The 21,153-nt window shown below is 39.0% G+C and overlaps 1 protein-coding gene across 2 annotated transcripts in view; it reads right to left on the bottom strand.

Annotated features, from left to right (window-relative positions):
• Positions 1–1,265, bottom strand: part of CARD11 (caspase recruitment domain family member 11) — a 2,459,919-nt gene extending 2,458,654 nt beyond the window's left edge. For both annotated transcript variants that reach the window (XM_044089102.1, XM_044089103.1), the window contains exon 1: positions 1,174–1,265. In XM_044089102.1, coding sequence (XP_043945037.1) covers positions 1,174–1,198 — 25 coding nt within the window. In that variant the 5' untranslated portion in view covers positions 1,199–1,265. The remainder of the gene's footprint in view (positions 1–1,173) is intronic.
• Between the last annotated feature and the right edge of the window lie 19,888 nt (positions 1,266–21,153).

The raw sequence follows: 21,153 nt of genomic DNA, 5'->3' as shown, positions 1-21,153 counted from the left end.
CAGAGATCTTCCTTTCTCCGTTGCTTCCTCTACACACAGCTCTGATCTACTGGGTAAGCATACGCATGAGCAGTACATCAGAACTGCCCCAGGATACCATACAGCTGCGGAAGGGCAGCACGGAGGCATTATACAATGCCATTATTTACAAAAAGTATTTTATTTCTTAAATAATGTCGTATAATAGCAATAAGCCACTTCTGGGTGTGGGTAATGCTGGATTTATCCACGGTTGTCTTTGGTCACTCGGGCTTCGCCTTCATGACCAAACGACACCAACCATGGGTAAATCCAGCATTACCCACACCCAGGCATCGGTTACTGCTTAAATATCACACTCCTGAAAGAAATCAGTATTTGATGACATACCTCAGTTAGATCATGTTGTATAACAAAGCCCTTCATATTGATATTTATAAAACAGAAATAGGCAGACTACCATTTTATTACCATTGCAAAATATATGTACCATGAATAGAAAAAAGGTCCTCAAAATGTAAAAGCACTTACAAATACAATAATGTGACAAACCTCTATTTATGCTGTTGGTTGTACAGCAGTGTGTCTGTGAGTCTTTTCACCATATTTTTTGATGTTCTACTTTAAAGCCATTTGTAAAAACTCAGTGATTTAGTCAAACTTCTGTCATTGCTTTAACTGAGCCACAGCTGAAGACAAGTAAGATTGTACAAACAGAAACTGCAACCATAAAATAAGGACATTCATCAATATCCAGCACAGCAGTTTATAGAAACCATAAACAGTCTTGATTACAGAAAAAAAATGTAGTCAAGGCCAAGAAAAAGTTAATAGTAGTAAAACACTTTTGTTGTGTGATAACACAAAATTACAAAAAACAAGGTATAAAGAAATGTTACATTTCATCAAACCAAATGTTATTCCAGAATTAGAATGCTAAAGGAATGTGGCGGACAGAATAATACCAACATCAAAATGTGCTGCCCCACGAAGGGCCAAGAAAACTTGCATTACAGTTCTTTAACTCACTGGTTCAACAGAAGCCTTAAATTTACCCCTCAATTTTTCTGCGGTACTGAATGTGGCCAGGATTCACTACTGCTTAAGCCTCATAACACACAGTCGAAATCGACACATCACTATAAGAGTTTCTGGACAAGTGGTCAGTTTTACAGTTCTTGTGATCACACTCACCCATTATTATTGTAGGTTCAGACATCTTTAGGAGATGATGCTTTTTCTGCTACTGTGTGTGAAGAAACTGGAATGCTGGCTTCTAAGTCCCTATAAAACAAATAAAAGTAATATCTGACATCTTCATTTCCTCTTAGAATAAAAATATATTACTGTTTGTTGCGCACATATCCAAAAATCTTCAATAAATTAAATTTAACAGTGCAGTAGCTGGAAGCAAATTCAATAATTTTCAGCTCTAAAAATGTGCAGTAAGTCAATAAAATTAAAAAAAAAAAAATCTCCAAGATGACAGATGCTATCTTATTTTATAATGCCAAGATATCTCTCTTAAGAAACTGCATGATGTAGAAATAAAAGACTAAGCTTTCCAGTGTTATGAATTTCAGTTGCTGTTTTACATTAGACGGTAATATTGTATTGCAATGTTCAGTATGTAATATACAATCAAATTAGATGTATTCTCTACAAGTAAACAGACATTTTAAGATACAACAGCAAAGCTGATTCTCTTGTTTTACTTTGTTTTCTATCATATTAATGGTCATTCAGGCTTGATTTTAAATCAAGTTGCTTTTGTAGATTTATGCCTTCCACGTGGGTAATCAAGTTCCACACTATATTTAAATATATATGGATGTTTTTTTCTGACACTTCAAGATAGAATGTCATTTAGTACAGTAAATGTTTGCATTATAAGCATTTTCTCAGGTGATGCTGGTAAACCAGTGCTGATTTATACACCGGCCAGCCTCCAAAGAACAACCATGATCTTTCTTACCTCTAATGCATTCTGTTGTTATTGCTAAGCTCTTGAAAGAAGTCTGTCACTGAAACTTAAGGACAGGGACTTCAGTATGTGGCAAGGAATCAAATGGAAAGTCACAAGAATGGTGCAGAGAATAGGTGGACATGAGATCACTGGAGATTAGAGGAGTTGGAGGTCTTCTCAAAACTAGAAAAATGTGGGGTGAATAGTATGACTGCTCAAAATCATATCTAAGAAATGGGAAAGCTGTCAAAACAGGAGGGACAGACAGGCTGAAGCTGGCAGAAGCAGATTGTAGGGACCAACTACTCCTTGGGATATGCAAAAATACTTCTTCACAGAAAAGTTTGTGGATATGCAAAATGAACTACCAGGATGGTTGTGAAGATGGACTGAAGGAGACATTAAAGTGCTGGGAAAACTTACACAGAGAAGAGAAGGATGGAGGAGGGTAGAATGCTAAATGAATAGCATGGCAACTACATGGGCATATTATCTCCTCCTGCTATAAAGCAATTATAATATAATGTAAGTTAACATCAATAAATGTGAAATGCCCACTCATTTGTACAATTACTTCTCATTAAATAAATGATATGCTTTTAGATCTGTTTGACATTAAATCTCAAAGCCAGCAGTTTGCATTATTATGGTAAAGTCTAATAGCTTTTAACAGCACAGCTTTCATATCCAGATATTGCATTTTTATCTAAGCAGCTACAATATAGTTAATAATAAATACTCACTAGCAACTGGAAGAAAATATCTCATGTTATATATGCTATAAAATATGCTGAGTCCTATGAAGAACCTCTTTTTTTCTTTCCTGGAATTTTTTTCACAGGAGCACAAAGTGGCCCAAAAGTATCAGTACTGAAACCTGAATAATAGACAGACAGCTCAAAAGATAGATTCCATCGATAAAACACCCTTAAGAGCTGACCCGGTGGTTAGGGATTCAGGAACATATGTAGACAGTAATCTGACCTTCAACCAACACATAGCCAAGACAGTAAGAAAATCATTCTATGTCATCCAGCTCATAAGGGTACGGTAATAATGTCCTAGGAAATTATATTATTATGGTCCAACTCTACTCAGCCCTTACCAGACACAACATTGAGCACAATGCTTCCTTTGGTATGTACCTAACCAGGCACTTCCAACAGCTGGAATATCCTCAAAGGTTCATCACCAGAGGAATGCAGTTATGACTATCCTGTCCTACACAGATCACCCCTATCTCGGTTGTATTCCATCTCCTACAAGTTACTGACAAGTGATCTATGCCTGGCATATAAGGAATCCTCACATTAAGACTGCTGTGCGAAAGGCCGACATTGTTGGAGAAGCCATTGGGTCTGTTTTTCTGCTGTAAAATTTTTTCAAGCTTCCTGCCCAAACTAATGCATGCACCCAGTGGTTAAAGAGTCTGCCCCCACCATGGGATTCCCAAGACTTCCTGCCAGGTTTACAAGTGCACACATTGGCCCGCCAATACCTATCCAAGGCCATCCATTGGCCAGCCACAACCCCCACCCTGCCCTATCCCTGCCCAACTATAGCACTATTGGTCAATAATATTTTTCTCAACCTTCCGATTTTCACCGACACGGTTCCAGCCCCACCCCCGATCTTCAACCCAGCCCACTCTGATTTAACATTGGCACCACGTTTATTTAGTTTAATCCACACCCCTCCCCACACTAGAGATTCATGCACTTATTTTCATATCCCATATACATTTTAATGGGGCATCGGACTAATTTTATCTTCCACATTTATTCTAGCCACACTGCAAATCCAACTACACAGTCTTTACCATTCCCACCATAACTCTTACCGACCACAATGGTTTCTGTTCCGTTGCATACCTCCAACCTTCCAAAAAGTACAGTTTTGTACCTACCATAAATGTAGATGTTCGAAGATCCACATTGCTGCAGTCCTAACACTTGGGTAGTCCGCTGTCCCAGTCGCCCCAGATGTCAGAAGACCCTAAACACCACACACTCCTGCTGCAGCAATGTGGATCTTCGAACATCTACATTTATGGTAGGTACAAAACTGTACTATGTTCTTCATACCACATTGCTGCAGTCCTGGCAAATCATAAGGAAGCAGGAGCTGACAACATGCCCTGCAAAATAGCCGGCAAAACCAGCCCTAGATTTAGAGTAGAGAGGAAGGTGGTAATGCTTAGAGAAAGTATGCACTGAACTCCAAGTAGCTGCCTCCAAAATATCCTTAGTTGCCACCCCTTAGAAATGCTGTTGAAGTGGCAGTAGCCCTAGTGGAATGAGGCCTAATCCCAGCTGGAATCTCCTTGCCATGATGGGAATAACAAAATGCAAAAAACCCAATCCACTTAGAAATAGTTTGTTTTGACACAGGCTTTGAGAACTCAAAGCAAAAGAAACAAACAACTGCTGAGACTGCTAGTCCTGCTTAAATAAACTGCCTGTGTACATCTAAAGTGTGCAAATTATTTTGGGGATCTGCATAAAAGGTAGGCAAATGAATAGTTTGGTTTAAAGCCACACTAGAAACCACTTTAGGCATAAAGGAAGGATTAATGAAAATGTAATGGCTAACAAAAGCAGTCTTCCATGACAAATATTTCAATTCAGCAGTAGCTGCAGGCTCAAAAGGTTGTAGAGTGAGTTTCTCCAACACAAAATTGAGGTCCCAAGCAGGAGTAGGAGCTGGGGTCTTATATTCTTTGCCCCTCTAAGAAATTGCTTGAACAAAGGATGAGAAAACAATGGTGGGTCACAATCATAGTGAGCTGAAATTGCTGCAGCATGAATCTTAAAGAGAAAGACAAACCTTTGTCCAATAACTCAGTAAGATATTGAAGAGCCACACTCAAATTTGGCTCAGAAACATCCAAATCCTTTGCTGCACACCAAAATAAAATTGTACTAGGTCTTCTGGCTTCCATAATCACATTCAAAACTTGTTGAGGAAGCTGAGACCTGCTATGGTTCAAAACAGAATATGCCAAGCTGTTAGATGAAGAGAGTGAAGCTTGACATTGAGCAGATGCCTTCTGAGACAATAGGTGTGGAATCAAAGGTAAGGGCCATGAGGCTTCCTTACCAGACTCCTCAGCAATGGGTACCAGTGCTGCCGAGGCCAATCTGGAGCTATTAAAATCATCCTTGGCTTGTCTTGTCTGACCTTTAGAAGTACCTTTGGGAGGAGAGGCAGAGGTGGAAAGGCATACACAGGAAGATTTTTCCAACTGAAAGAAAGAGCATCCACTTTCCAGGCTGTGTGATGAAACCTTTCGTGCAAAACTTTGGCAGCTGGTGGTTTAGTGGAGAAGCGAACAGATCTATGTCTGGAGTTCCCCCAATGTCTGAAATACATGAAGATCTGGCAGAAACCTTGCTTGAAGATTCAGCTGCAAGCTTAACGAGTCTCCCACAAAATCATTGCTTGCCTGCATAGAGGATAAGAATGTGTTCCCCTTGTTTGTTGATGTACCACATGACAGTTGTGTTGTCTGTTAGAATCAACACCTGCCCTGGAAGAAGTATCCTTTGAAAGCCAGTAATGCAAACTGGACTGCTAACATCTCCTTCATTTTGATATGTAGATGCTGCAGTCCATTCAGATGAGCTCCAAGCTGTGTGAGTCAGGCATCTGTCGTTAGAAATCTGACCTCCTGCCCGGCGGGTCAGAGTCCCCCTTGTTTAGGTGACATTCCTGAGCCCCACAAAAATTCCCTTTTGAATGCAAGGTATTATTTGAATGACAGTGTCCAAATCCTGGCAGTGCTGTGTCCATACATTTTGAGATACCATTGTAGCCTCATATTGCAGTTTGGCATTGGGAAGTACCAGAATAGTAAAGATCCTTTTGTTTGTCCGGGGTAAAAAAGGCCATCTGGGTTGCTGTATTCAGTCCTGGAGCCAGAACCTTGATACTTCCTGCAGTCCTGTCTGATAGAGCATGAAGGTGATCCCCTTGAGATCCCCAGGACATCCATCCATCTTTTTTTGCAGCAGGGTAAAAAAAGTGCTAGCGTCAACATTTTGAACAACTTGGGAATGTCCAGATAAGTGTTGAGGTTGAGGAGATCCAGATCCAAAATTGGTCCACGTGTTCTCCCTTGAAACGCGAGATTAAAATAAAAAAAGGCAGGGGAGGCCCTGAACCGCACACTGGCTGGCCGAATGAGACACTGGAGCAACAGAGAAATTTGCTTCCTTTGTTGAGGAGAGGTCTGGAATGTTCATGCCTTGAAAGGAAAGCAGGAGATAAAGGAAACCTGTAACCTGGTGAATGATATCCATCCCATACCCATCTGTTGTCTTTAATTAAACTCCAGTTTTCTTTGAAAAGTGCCAACCTTCCAGGAGAAGGTTCTGCAGAAAGGGCAAGTCTGTTGTTTCTGAAAGGACTGACCCCTGCCCTCACCAGAAGAACTGAGCAGGTGAACCAAAAATTTTACAGTCTGCATAGACTTAGCCTTGTCTAAAGGAGCATAAAATCCTTGTTTCACATGCTCAGCTAAATTCTGATCCTCGAAGAGGCCTCATCTACCTTAGAGGACTTTAATGTGAGGAGATAATTTTGGTATTTCAACATGTGAAACTGGCACTATAATATCTATCCGGTTTAACTGGAGCGGGAGGCAAAGAGTCAGGGTTCAGAGAAGCCTCTGCAAAACGCATATGCTTTTAGGTACAGACCCTGAAGAACTAAGAACAGCTACCTGAAGCCCCTTCTTCCGCCTGGCCTACCTCCTGAGAGGTCACCTAACCTGGCATCTAATCTTCTTCTCTTTTATAGTCTTGTTTTAAATCTACAAGAAAGGCGAGCCCAAACATGTCGCGTGCTCAGCCCTAAAAAAGTATACACAAGGTATGGTAATCTATGAGGTATCTCTTTCACAAAGAAAAACACAGTTTCACTTTTTTCTGACATCCGGTAAAATACTGGTCTGAAACTGGAGGAAAATCTCAGAGCAACGCCAACCCTGCTCTACCAAAACTGCTTCCTTTGGTATTCGGGCCGACTGGGACAGCGGACTACCCAAGTGTTAGGACTGCAGCAATGTGGTATGAAGAACATCTCATGTTGGGGACATTTCTCTAATAAAACCTCAAAGGCACATTTACTAAAAAATCTCACAGTTCTTTAATTACCCATCGCGCTCCTAAACTTTTACGCATCCTTCCGATTTCACTTAATGAATTTTTTAAAAGGAAAATGCTGATAATGTTAGAGAAAATTAAAAGATTATCGTAAAAAGATTTAATGTGAGAAAATACAGAACTACAGTATCAATGTATCACTTATTCCCATATGAACAGCACGACCAAACACATGGCCCGCCCGTCCCCAATGACTCCTATTGAGACCAGAACAAGAATGCCTTTAAGCTCTTTTGTTTTAAATAAGTTATTTTAAAAAAAGTAAAAATGAATGGAACTGCAGTTATACGAGCTAAAAGGTGATTAATGGAATCTATAGCTAATAAATATTTAGGGACTTATGTACTTAAACACTATCTGGGTGAGCTGGAGACCCGGTAGCGCATGTATTACAAGTATTTTGTTTTTTGCACAGTTAAAATCCATGCTTAGTAGCCATTTTAGCTACTCCTTTCTTCCCTTCTGTTTCGTGCTGACATTACCTCTCCACCACTCCCACTGGCTGGAAGAACCATATCGCTGACATCATGAGAAATAGACAAATCTCTGCCCAACTCCTACCCATTGGCAGGTGCCTTTCCCCTCCACCTATGACCAAATTTCACGCCCACATAAACCACACCCCTGCATACATTTTAAAACCCCAATCCATCACACTTTAACACACCTAGCTAGTCTTTCATTGGTTGGACATTCGCGCCTTAACATATCAGCACCTTCTTCCCACAAAGGTCACTCCGCCCCTCCAAAGCGTGGAGCACTTCCCCTAAACCACCTTCACACACACACACACACACACACACACACACACACACACACGCAGCAGCCCCACCAACCAAACTGGTTTCAACGCAAACAAGGTGATTCCAGAGTTACATTCATAATTAAGAAGCAAACACCAATGAAAAAGTATGCTTTTTAATGAATTTACTGTAGTGTCAGAAAAGCAACTTTATAATGTTTTTAACTGTAAAATAAATGACCAAGTATAAAACTAAAAGCACATGTAAAAAATAACTATTGCGCTCACCTACTTTTACTGGATAAAATCTTTTGACTACTGAATTAACATTTTTATTTCTAGTTTTTCTGTGGCATTTTTATTGAAAGCCTAATAATTAAAGGACTCCTACAAGAAAAATAATAATTCAAAAATTGTTTCTGGTCTTGTTTTATTGACAAGATGCCTTACTTCTGCAAGAGCGGACTGATTTTTACCCCACGCACCACGTCTCTGTTTTTCATGAATTCACCGTAATCACGGTTTGCAAATAAGGCTCCCGGGTATCAAGGATCCACGAATCCTTCCTAGTTGTGCTATTCTAATTTATTTGACCCTATTCAAACAAAACACTGATCATTAGACAAGAAATCTCACATTCACCCCTGATATGGCCCCCATACCTCTGACTGGCAGAGGTCAACTAACATACCACCTCACATAACCCTTAGCTACCTTCTTAGTAACATACCCTCTCATATAGGCATTCAAAGCAGTAGGGGACAAGACTGGGGTGGGTTGCACAGCTAGACTTATAAAGACCCTGTTGGTCATTAGCTGAGTATAAACCTACAGACAATGTTACTTGGTACATATTTTATGAGACTGAGGGATTTCTACTTTTTTGGAATAAAACAGAGACAGTTTTCAGCCCCTAGGGAATGATGTTTTTAATTAATGCTTCTGACCACTAAATGTAAACAGCAAAATGTGTGTGATCAACCCACAATAAGTAGCACCCTTCAATGTGTTGAATATTCAAAAACAAAAATGAAAGAAATATTTGTTTACAATATAAATAACAAAATAAGCTGCTTAGCAAATAAGACCTCACTAATTTAAAATCTGTACAGATATACTGGTTTCTCCAACAGACTTGTTTAACATTAAACAATTAAAAAATAAAGCAAACAGTGCTTCTTATAAAATGTGTTATGATACCAGATGACTAAAAACATTAAAAATAAAATGGCACACATTGACTTCAAGAGCAGTAAACACTGCTACATAAATACAAAACAGTGAACAGAAAATGGAAGTTATTAACTTACTGTAATAAAAGCTCTGCAAGAAGTAGGTCCATCGTTGTTAACCTTCAGTACTATATGCCAGAAGCAATAGGACCACTCAGCACATAAAGGCATTAAGCATGGTCAGGCATCTTGGTTGCCTCACCATTTCCATTATACATATGTCTTTGTTTTGACTTCCATTTCTTCCAGAAGATGGTGATCACACGCATCTAACAAAGTTAGATGATTATAAAGCCATTGTTATGCAAAGTACATAACTATTGCAGCTGATAAGTAGTAGTACATCTGTTAGCAAATACAACTTAAAAAAAACAAAAAAAATAAAATAATAAAATACCACCAAGACCACCGATCCAAGAAGTAAGCAAATTTAATGTTTCATTCAATTTGCTTACTCCACTGATTGGTGGTCTTGGTGGTGCTTTATTTATAGTGCATCTGTTAACTGGTAGTAAAAATATTGTTTGGATATTATACCTAAAGGGTGATCCTGCCTTAGATTTAATACATCGTTTTATAGTGTCTGCTGAAGGTATTTAACAAACAGTAGGTGACCACTGTAAAAATGTCATCAAATAAAGTGCAATGTGGAAAGTTTGTTGAAGTGACCTTGACCCTACTTAACAGTGTGCTTTTAGCATGGATGGAAAAGACTGGGTATCTTTCAGCAAACGACTCTAATACAGTTTGTCTGTCACTTGGAAAGTACAATTTTAAGCACTTCTATACCTTTCTTTTGTAGGACAGCAAAAACAAATAGCTGGGTATGTTGCAGATGGTAAAATTGCATTTGTCTGTGTAGGTTCATGCAATAAAGCACGTATTTGTTGTTATTACAGTACAGCAGCAGGATATAGGTAGTTTGATTGTTAAGATGTTTCTATAGCTAATTTCAGGATAATCGCGATGATAGCTCAGTGGTCTACTTTTTCCTTTTGGAAGTGTAAATATTGTAGTTTTATTGACATAACTTTTAATCTGGATATCTTCCTTGCTATGTCATGACAACTAAAAGGAGGGTCTTCAAAGACAGAAATCTGACACCTGCTGTGGCTGGGTCAGCGATTACCTTGTAGGTCAAAGGTAACCCCTCAGTAATCAGAAGGAAATTGAATGCAGTGATATGGCTTTTAATCAGTCTGAATATGACATGTTGGTTATACCCTGTATTTTTTGGTAAGAAACCTCTGATGATGCTCTAATGGTTGCAGGTGCCTAGTAAGGTACATGCCAAAAAGTGCATTGTACTTAATTATTGGTCTGATGAGGCCTGACTACAGTGGTACTATGACATTCTTAGATCTGGATGCCATGCTCTTATATGCTGTGCCACATAGAAGGATTTCCTCACTGTAGATGCATAGTGGTCAAAGTTCAGAATGCTGAGTACCCAGCTCTCTCACCACTAGGTCCACTCTTGGGGGTTTCTATCAATGTTATAATTTGCAGGGATATTTGATTTCCCAAAGGCTATTATTATTTATGCACTTCCTCACATTTAGTTTGAGGCCATGTCTCTGACACCAGTCATTAGTCTGAGTCGGACCTTTCTGTAGGATATTAATATCATTTGGGGAGTCTATGATTGCCCCAACTTGCGAGCAGCAGAAAACTTGGTCAGCCAAAGGCCATCTACATTTACATTGACATCTGAGAAGTATATTCCAAACAGGAGGGGGTCCATCACTGAGCCCTGTGATACTCCACTGGTGACCAGCCTTTTGCTAGATGTAGATTCCTCCACTCTAACATGTGTCCTATCCATGAGCCATTTGACTATCCAGTATCGTAGAGGATTATGCCCAATTTTTGGAGGTTATCTATAATACCCAAGTGGTGTACTGTGTCAAATGCCTTGTCCAGGTCAAGGTAGGTGGTATGCGCTCTCTTACCCTAATCTATGGCCTTGGTGACCTTCTCAAAGAAGCCCACAGATGAAGCCAAACTGGGTTGGGTCTAGAGTCTGGAGATTTCCTATGCTGTTGTTAATGAGGTCCAAGATTATCCTTTCCATAGCCTTCCATATGATGCTAGTCAGACTTATGAATCAGTATTTTCCGGGGTCAGTTGATGCCCCCCCTTGTGCAGCGGGATACTGTTGCTGTCCTGCACTCTACTGGGATAAAGCTTGTCTGGAGACTGTGGTTAAATAGAGACTGAGTGGGTCTGCTAGGTCACGTTTATAAATATTTAATTGGCACATTGGGATTCTGTTAGGGCCCACTGATGCTGTGCTTCTAGCTTTACAGAGTGCAGTGATGACCTGTTCTTTTGTAATTAGAGAGTATTTTATGGGAAGTGACCAGAGGTAATGAGTGGGTAAAATCTGAGATTAATTTATCGGCTAGCAGATTTTTTATTTCTTCTAGCTGAGTATAGGTAGTGCCATCTACAGCCAACTTAACACATTGTTGAGTATCTCCCTTAAGATTCTGGATATAACTAAAAATGTTTTCTGGTTATCCTTTGCTTGGGAGGCCATTTTATTCTTGTACTTAGCTTTGAAAACTTGACTAGTTCCCTGATTCACCTGTTGAGATTAACAAGAGATTTTTTTCTCTCTTATGCTCCTTCCAACTTACTTTTAGACAGGAATTTCTTCCTTCCTTTGTGTAGTCTATTTATGCCTTGGATCCACCAGCATGGCTTGTTTTTCCAGCTGGACCTGTGTTTAGCTTGGTCAGGTACTGCAGCCTCTATGCAGTTGTTTAAGTGGTTGTTCAGGGCATTTGTTTATACTTCTGCACAGGCTTCTTTGTGTTCAAGGTTAGGGAGAGCTTTAAAATTGCCTAAGCTATCACTTAATAGGAGGTAATTTGCCTTGGAAAAATTCTTTAGGGATTTATGGTTTGATGGGAGTACTACCATTACATTTATTTCAAAGGAGACCGATTTATGATCTGATCTTACCAATGAGGACATTACTCGGGGGGGAGGGTGCAACGCTCCCCCATGTTTGTGAGTACTATGTCAAGGATATTTGTGCCCCTAGTAGAAGTGCAGACCAGATATTCCAGGACATTTGCATTCACAAAGTCCAGGAATCTATGAACCTGCATGTTAGTGGTCATATATGTTTCCGAGTTTATGGAGGAGAAGTTAAAATCACCCATGAATAGTGTGTTGGGCTGAATAGTAAGTGATTCTAGTAGCTTCAGGTATGCAGAATGGTTTTCATGGCTCATAGTTGGGAACCTGTAGCTAGAGATACGGTGGGGGATTTTGCCTATATTCAGATGGACATGGAGTAGATGAAGTCAGTGATCCTGCCTGATCAACCTAGAGGTGTGATTTTTATGTAAATGGAAACAACTCCTCCTTTTGTTTTTTATTTTCCTTATCAAAGAGTGATCTAAATGTGGGATAGGCATTGTAGCCTTCCACTGCTGGGGTGTTTTCCACAGTCTTGAACCACGTCTCTGTAACTAAACTGATGTCAGCATTCTCCAGGTCAAGGAGAGCTTCCAGGGAGTGGTGTCTTGTTAAGACTCCAAGCATTGAGCAGTAGTAACTTCAGCCTGGTATTAAAACAATTTGTTCTGTTGGTAGGTCTGTTGGTTTGGCATTGCAGGAAAAGGCACTATGGGGATGGTTAATGCCTTGGCCAGTACTTGAAAGCCTAGCAGCGAAAGATGCAGACCATCTCTGGCAAAACAGCATTTTCTGTCGATTATGTTGTCCCAGGCTGACAAATACTGGATCCCCTTGAAGTCACAGCAGTAGCTAAGCCAATTATTAAAGTCAATCATTTTCTGCTGGTATTGTAGTATAATTCTTGGTGAGGGTAGAATGCTGCTCAGTGCAAGGCTCATACCAACCTGCAACACGTATTCAGAGAGGTCCACTATGACTCTCTTCATATAGTCCAGGGAGGTACACAGTGCAGGTCATTCACACCCACGTAGACTATGACTGAGTCATACTGGTACATGTGGATGATTGGCATGAGTGCCTGCATGATCTGGCAAATCCTGGCCCCTGACAGGCAATTGACTGTAACCCTCTCTTTATCCAACCTGGTGAGGGGGGTGTCTTACAAAGGAGTATCCTATGACCAAGATGTTTGAATGTGTGGTGTTTTACCTTAGGGACTTGCTTGTGTAGACACTGATATGTATTTTTATGTGCAGCAGTTGGTGTTGATTTAATTTTGTTTGTATGTGATTTCTGAAGGCAGGAGGCCTCTGAGGTTTTGGTAAATTACTTGTGATCACCTCTGCATATGTGGGTTTAGGTGTTGAGACCTTATTTAGTAAGGAAAATGGATATGTGCTGACAACCTGTTTGTCATTTGATTTGTCAGTAAAAGTCATGTCTCAGTTTTCATAATGTAATTACATCTCTCACAGACTGTGTTTGTTTCAGGATTAAGTGGTTGTCAGTACACAAGACATTGTCTACATTGCCTCAGGATGCCCATGTCTACCAGGCTGGCCACAAAGATAGCAGGAAAGTGCCTCTCCATGGTTTCAGTTTTTTTACTATAGGTTTAACCAGGGAGAAGAGCGGGCAACTTTAACTGGACTGGGATAACAGCACACAGATGAAGAATTGATGCTATACTCAGTGTGAACTACAGCGATCCAACAAGGCCATGCTGCTGTGTGTGCAACTCAGATGCTCCTAGAGCAGAAGGGGGACTGGGGAATGTTCCAGGAATAGCTATTCTAAAAGAAATTCTAACTTGAATATTTTTGCATCTATACATGCTACCCACTGCTGAGCGCAGAGCAGCCTAGCACAAACAAGCTTATTATAGAATCAGGAAAAACACGTTTTACAACAGCAAGGCCTACAAACCAATCAGGAAAACACACAATAAGCTTTCAGCCAGTAACCCCCAACTCAGCTAGGACTGCTACAGCACGCTTCTGCCACATGAGAACAGTCAAGCACCCTCTTAATGTAAAAATGCTGGGTTTAGCACTAAATTGCAGGGAAACCACATAATCTAGATACTACCGTCCTGTAAACCCAGCAGACACAGTATAATTAAGTACTACAGCAGCAGTGGAAACAGTTCAGCTTTGAAACTATAATGTGCGAGACATGTAACAAATAATACAGAATTCTTATGAATTACAGTAAAAAATAATCCACAGAAGTGCAGAATGATACTTATGGTCATTAATTTAACAGCAGATGGCTTTAGATGGAGCAGGTTGTCTCTAACTCTCAAGTGAAGTAGTCAAACCAAGAGCAGCTCTGAGGAATTGAACACAAACCACACAAACACTGGGCTTTTAGAAAATTTAAATGAGTGCTTGCTTTAATATAACTTGGGAGTCTATTCCTGGCATCAGCTACTGTGTCAGAGAATTAATTTGTGCATTTCTCATTCCTATATAGTCACCTGCACAGAATGACTGATGTTTTTCTACTACGTTTTGGTAACCTCAAACATTCCCAGACATATTGGGCAGTAAATGTCCTATATACCTGAATAAGGTCTTGTCTTAAATAGCTGTATCACAAGCTACACATGTTCAGATAGTTTAACCTTTCAGAATAATTTAAGTATTCACTTCCATGGGTGCCCTTAGTATATTTTCACTGAGCTATTTCCATTTTAATTATGATAGTTTTCTTATAAGATTCTCATGTTATTAAGCAATAATCCATGATTGTGAGTGGATATATCAAGATTTACCATGTTCAGTGTGGTTTCATCATGAAAGTGCGGCCTGGAGCAAACCATGGATAAATCCTGATATACCCATACATAGGAGAGGATTATTGCTACTGCATAATGATATTTAAGAAAGAAATTGCTTACTTTTATAAAATAATGTCTTTGTATAATGTCTCTGTAGTGTTCCTCTGTGTTCTTTCTTGTTTACTGATGTACTACACATGCAGATGGGACTTGTGTTCCCCCACTTGCACTGCACAGGAGAATCAACAGAGAAAAGAGAATCTCTGTTGTGTTTTTTTTTTTTTTTTACTAGCAAGATTTTACAAGGCACAGTGCACAAATACAAGGAAAAGCAATCACATTTCTTATTCTTTAGTTTTGCAAACATACCTGTTATTTCTCATGTTTTGCTCTGCTGTCTAAGCATATTCCAAAATAAAGTCTGGCCACTCAATGGTCCTTCAGTGGTTGGACTTTTTTATTGGTATATGCTCAATTTACAACTGGCACATTGGTTGGGTCATCCAATCACTGTACTCGTTTCTGAATAGCATTGAACTGTTTTTGTATAATACCTTCTTGTTAATATCTAATGTAACTAACAACAAAATATTTACTTTCTGATTTTTTAGATTTTATAAATTTCTGTGCTGCCTATAGTTTTATTATCATTAAACACTTGTTTGACATGATCAGAAAACTCAAGAGTTGGATCTATCCATATTACAAGGTTGTTAAATGATTCTGCTGTTTCAATCAATGTATGCTGTGTTAAATATTCCTCCTTCAGTATGTGTCTCCCATACTCATATGCTTAGTTTTTGATCTCTCTATTAGCATATTGTTCCCAAATGTTCATTTTAGTCAAGTTGTTCTGCAGACATGCCAAATCCATAACAGATGTAATGAGTTAAGTACTTCAGATGAAAAAGATAAATCAAAAGATACAACCAAAACAAGTATGGGCCCAGTACAAAGCCCTATGGGATACCCTGAAAGTATCATAAAATTTCACTAGTCCAATTGCTTTATAATACTGCTATGCCATACCTGTCAGACATACAGCTATCCATCATATCAGGATTACATTATCAAATATTTGTTCTAATTTATTGATATATTACCCTACCAAAGACTGAAGACAAATCACATGACAGTACACATTTTATTTATACGAGTTTAAGAAGTACATCCATTCATATGTAAATGACCTAGTGAAGTTCACACACAATGTGGCACAAGAAAATAACTTTCTTGGGTGGTGTAAGCCAGGGAACCTTGTTGGCTAGGCTTACGTAGGCCCTTGGGCCGATATCCTAGTACCTACCTATGAACCTAAATGCTCTCAAGTTCATTGTTACTTATTCCTTCTCCTCCCTGTGCTTCATTAGGGTCCAGTTTGTTAAGTACATTTTCAATATTCTTTAACTTAATTTCAGTATCTGAATTTATATTGTTATTATCACAAACTGCCTCCCCTTTGTGAAGACAAACTTTTGCTTATCAATATAGAGGGTTATGTTCGTGTCTTTATTTGTAACCATGTTATTATTTGCTTGGGATGTAGATATCAAGAAATTTACCTCGAGAGCAAGTTATGATCAGTGAGACTTGATAACTCTCTGTAGTGCATGGAGTTTTATCTACTCAATGTACTAATAGTTGCAGAGAGAAAAAAAATGCCAAAGTGTTTTACCAGCTTTGAAAGTCAGTAAAGCACTTAGTGAGTCATAAAGACAGCTAGTAAATATTGCAGGAAAAACCAACAGTTTTTAAATACTGCCCTAATTTGAATAAGTTACTTACAGACTGGCATCTGTAAATTTTTGCTAACATACAAGGAAAGTTATTCCAGGGCTGTGAGAGTGAAGGAATGTCCCTTTCCTTATACATGACTTTAACAGTGCTTAGCGGGGTGTAACATTTGTTGCACACCTCTGAAAGTGTTGTTACATTCAGGTCTCGCACTACAGAAGCCTGTAAACATGTTTAACTTTTTTCCAATTTTGGAGCATAATCAGAACACTCTACTCACTGCATGTCTATCATTGGTTGCATATGAAAATACATTCTAAAATCTGCACACAAGTTTATTTGTATGATTGTACTCCTACTACAACTTAACATAGTTGTAAAATAGTTCATTGTTGTTGTATCTTTTGGCTTTTCCCGGTTAGGGGTCGCCACAGCGGAACTCTGGTCCGCTAATGATTGGCAGTAGATTTTTAAGTACCGACTTGCCAGGCCTGACACACAACCTTCAACGAAGGTACGCCCATTCATGCATGTCTCCACACAGAAGACGCTTTAGCTGAGAATCGAACAGGACAACGTCTCACTGTGAGGCGACAACACTACCGCAGCACCACCACGGCAGCTTAGTTCTAAAATAGTTCATTATAATGCTCAATATCTTTATGTAAATTTTCCTCCAAAAATTCCTGATGTTGTCTCACAATATATCTTTCCATTTTTGTTTATTTCAGTTGTAATTTAGCTCAATTTGCATTTCTTGTTTATTTTCTCTGATCTTAAGTAAGAATGTTATCCTTATGGAAATATATTCTCCTGGCCTTGTGTGCCTAGAGCCTCGTTTTTTTTGTTTTGTTTTAATTTGTGGAGCCAGTCAATTTTCTTTTCAAAATGTGTCACATTCCTTCTGATGTCTTTCCAATGAGTTTCTAGAGAATCTTGACAAAGAGCTAGAATTCACATATTTTGCTTGTTTATATATAGTAGCACATCCTTACTGTCCTTACATGATGAAATTATTCCCAGAGTTAGGATGTCCTGACAGCATATACAGTGTGGATCTGAGCTTTGAGAGTGATCATATGGATTTGTGATTATGTTGCTTTCCATTTCCCCCTGTACCACCTCTGCCTTGATAATGTACCAACTCAAGAGCAGAAGCAAGTGTGATGACTCTGCATGTGAGAACAGGAGCTTGAAAGAGGGTTGCTTGAAGCACATTTTTCAGAGTATAGCCACAACCAGAGGTACATTTTGCATGTTTTGGTGATATAAAGCATATGCTGCTTCCATTTTATACATATGAGTTGCTGCAAAAATACTCATGTACAAATGTGGCAACAGTACCATAAATATTGTCACTGCCATATTGCCCAGTACCTTGAAACAGTATTTAAGAGTGGACTGAGGGCAAGCAATGGGGTTCTGCAACAGGGTCTCAACAAAAGGAGTCTTCTCTAACAGAACAAAGGCCCTGCAAACTATGGTGCTCAAACTGCAGCCCATAATGGTAACAGTTCAGAGTTTACTGTAATACAGTTAGACTGGGATGACCTTCTTGGTCATAGCAAGAAAAAAGTAACCAGGTATAAGCAAATTCAGCTGGTTATATTTAGTATCATGCACTTAGTGAACACCCTAGAGTCTGACAGACATAAAGGTATGATCCTAAATTTCTTAATGAATGATTCTTACCCTGAAGCATGGGTATTTCTTTGGAAATTACATTGATCTTTTTGAGACAATAGTCATCTGGTCACTTTAAACAGCTTATCTGATCTGCTTGAGGCAGATAATATAAGATGTATGCTTTCTTCATCTGCCATGATGCCTAACCTGGTGGCCATTTTGAGTCCGAGTCTCCAGCACAATTACTACAGCAACACACCTATAACACACCATATCACCCCATAACTCCCCTTGAAAACACACCAGCAGTCAAGTCCATATCATTCTGCTCTTTGCTAAACCACATCTTGAAGGTGCCCATGTGCCCAAGCTGCTACTTTAATTTGGGTCATGTAGACCAAGTACAGACTTTATCTTTCTAACCAAATGCAACTGGCTTCATTACTGAAATAAAATCTTTATATGAAAGATGCTTTTCACATCCTGTTAATTAGGGTGTGTGTGTGTGTGTGTGTGTGTGTGTGTGTGTGTATGTATATATATATATATATATATATATATATATATATATATATATATATATATATATATATATATATACACATATATATATGTATGCTTACAGTGTAGACTTTTCTTTTAAAATTGGCTTGTGTAATTTACTGGACCTTCACTTTTGTTCTTTCTTGTCAAGAGCAACAGAACACTAATCCATCAAATTCTTGTCTCTTCTGTATCATAACATTTACCTTTCAAAGTCTAATCTTTTCTGGAGTTGCTTTAGTGTTGCATTTGATTACCATCTGAATCTCTCTTTGATTGTATCCATCCATCCACAATCCCCTTTTCCTACTTTTACACATGGGGGTCAGGGTGTCACTTTAAGAGTGACAATCACCTACAGCCAAGGTTGATGCTGCCTATGTCCCATGTAAAATGACATGCCTTTATATAATTTATAAATAGCAATTATAGTACATTTCATCAACAGAACAAAAATGAGACTAACAAACTTGAACTGTACAGAATTAGCTGACATGATTTGAGAAAACGTCTACTCCAGTACGGATGTACCCTTGGTTTTCTCTCTTATTTTGGACTCCTCCTGGACTTACTTACAAAATAAGTTTTCCAACTAAATCTTGAAGGAGACATTGTGATAGGCAACAGTGCATGACTACAGAGCTTTACAAAAATGAAGTACTTACAAGGAGACATACTGTGTGTAGAAATGTTGGATGTCATCCACTAGTTACAATATTCAAGAGTGGAGTCTAGTGCTACAAAACCAAACACAATGAGTCCAAGTAACACAGCCATCTTCTACCTCTGCCTGTTATGTTTTGCTGGTTTAGAAAACTGCCCTAACATCAGTTGACAAGTGTCACCTAAGGAGTTTAGGTTCCCTATAATCCCTTACAGTCAAAAAGCTACTTCTAAAATAAAATTCACATTAATATCCAATGGGTTCTGGAATACTTCGAGTCCTGTATGTATTTTGTGCCGGATTCTTGAACCTGTTCACTGAAGTGAGAGAATGAACCATCAATGGCACTGCCCACACCTCTAATATGCTTTGATTTAAAGCTAATGTCATGTCATAATGGTTAGTACAAACATGTTCATTATATACCCAAAAAAGCTTTCCAAGCCAATTTGATATATTACCCAAGTGAAACAAAATCTGTTTTTCAGTTTAACATTCCAAATGTCTACTGCTGCCACCAATGGAAAAGGTATAATCTCAGGGCAGATTCTCATTGTGCCCCTATTCTCACTCTTCGGTAGTCCTTTGTAAACCAGTTCCACTGCAAATACTCCTCAGTAAACCCTCTCATCTGATTATAAATGCATAAATCCAAACTGTAATGGCTTGCATGCTACTCCTTCAGTGCTTTGTGTAGAACTGTCTCATTGTGGAACCTGATATTTACCCTTTCCTGCACATGTGGTGCCCTCCTAACAACTGATAATCAGAGATTCCCACATGCATGACCTTCTTCTTGCACTGGTCCTCAGTGCACACCCTCAGAGTATTTACGTCAGACTCAGCTGTTGCATTCCATTAACATTAGTTAATATTGCAAATTTTACCCTGTTCAAACCACCCCCATGGCCTCTAGTATGCTGAGCTGAGGTCTTCTTATATGTAAACAACTTCCTGCATCACTCTAATTTCTAATTACTGACTTCCTGTCTTTATTTTTATTCTCTTTGTAACCAAATCATCTCCTCTTAGCTCATCTAAACAAATCCATTCTAAACCTTCTGATTTATTCCCTTCCATGTTCTCAATAATACACTTAGTCAAGATATTGCTTTGCCTTTTTTGCTGCTTTTTGGTCTGACGTGTTTAAATCTGTACCCACAGTTAGCTCCTATGTTTTCTTAATATACAATTATCTCTTCCTGTATTTTCTCTCAGAATTATTACCTGTATCCCCCCAGTAAGGAAACTGCCATAAAAAACTTCTCCATGGCAAACTTCATGCTACTCAAGTCAGATGTTACAAACTTCATGATATCCATGCAGATGGGAACTGAAAGTTCGACTACTGCGTCCTACACTAAGGCAATATACGAGCACATCCACTCATGCATGAATCGTGCCATCCCAGAAAGAACCAAGATGCTCTCCTCCAAAAAAGGAAGTAAATCTGGTGGTCCCCTGCCATAAACAAACTTTACAACAAAAGGAAAAAACTGTTGCAGAAAAGAGGAAAATCCCAGGATGCAAAAAACTCCCTTACCAGCCTCAGTAAGAAGCTGAGAAACTTCATAAAATTCTCCAAAGCTAGTTACGAAAATAAAATTGCCAAAAGATTCCAAAGACAACCACAAGGCATTCTGTAACTATGTCAAGAATCTAAATGGCAATGCTCAGATCTGCTCTAAGCTACAACAGAATGACATTAAATATACTGATCCCAAGGATATTGCCAATATCCTGGCAGATCAATTCAGTGCCAACTTCACCCCCCTATCACCCCCTA

Source organism: Protopterus annectens, chromosome 12.part0 (assembly GCF_019279795.1).
Source record: "Protopterus annectens isolate FY-2018-M chromosome 12.part0, PAN1.0, whole genome shotgun sequence".
NCBI classification, from domain to species: domain Eukaryota; kingdom Metazoa; phylum Chordata; order Ceratodontiformes; family Protopteridae; genus Protopterus; species Protopterus annectens.
This window is presented reverse-complemented; position numbering and strand designations above follow the sequence as displayed.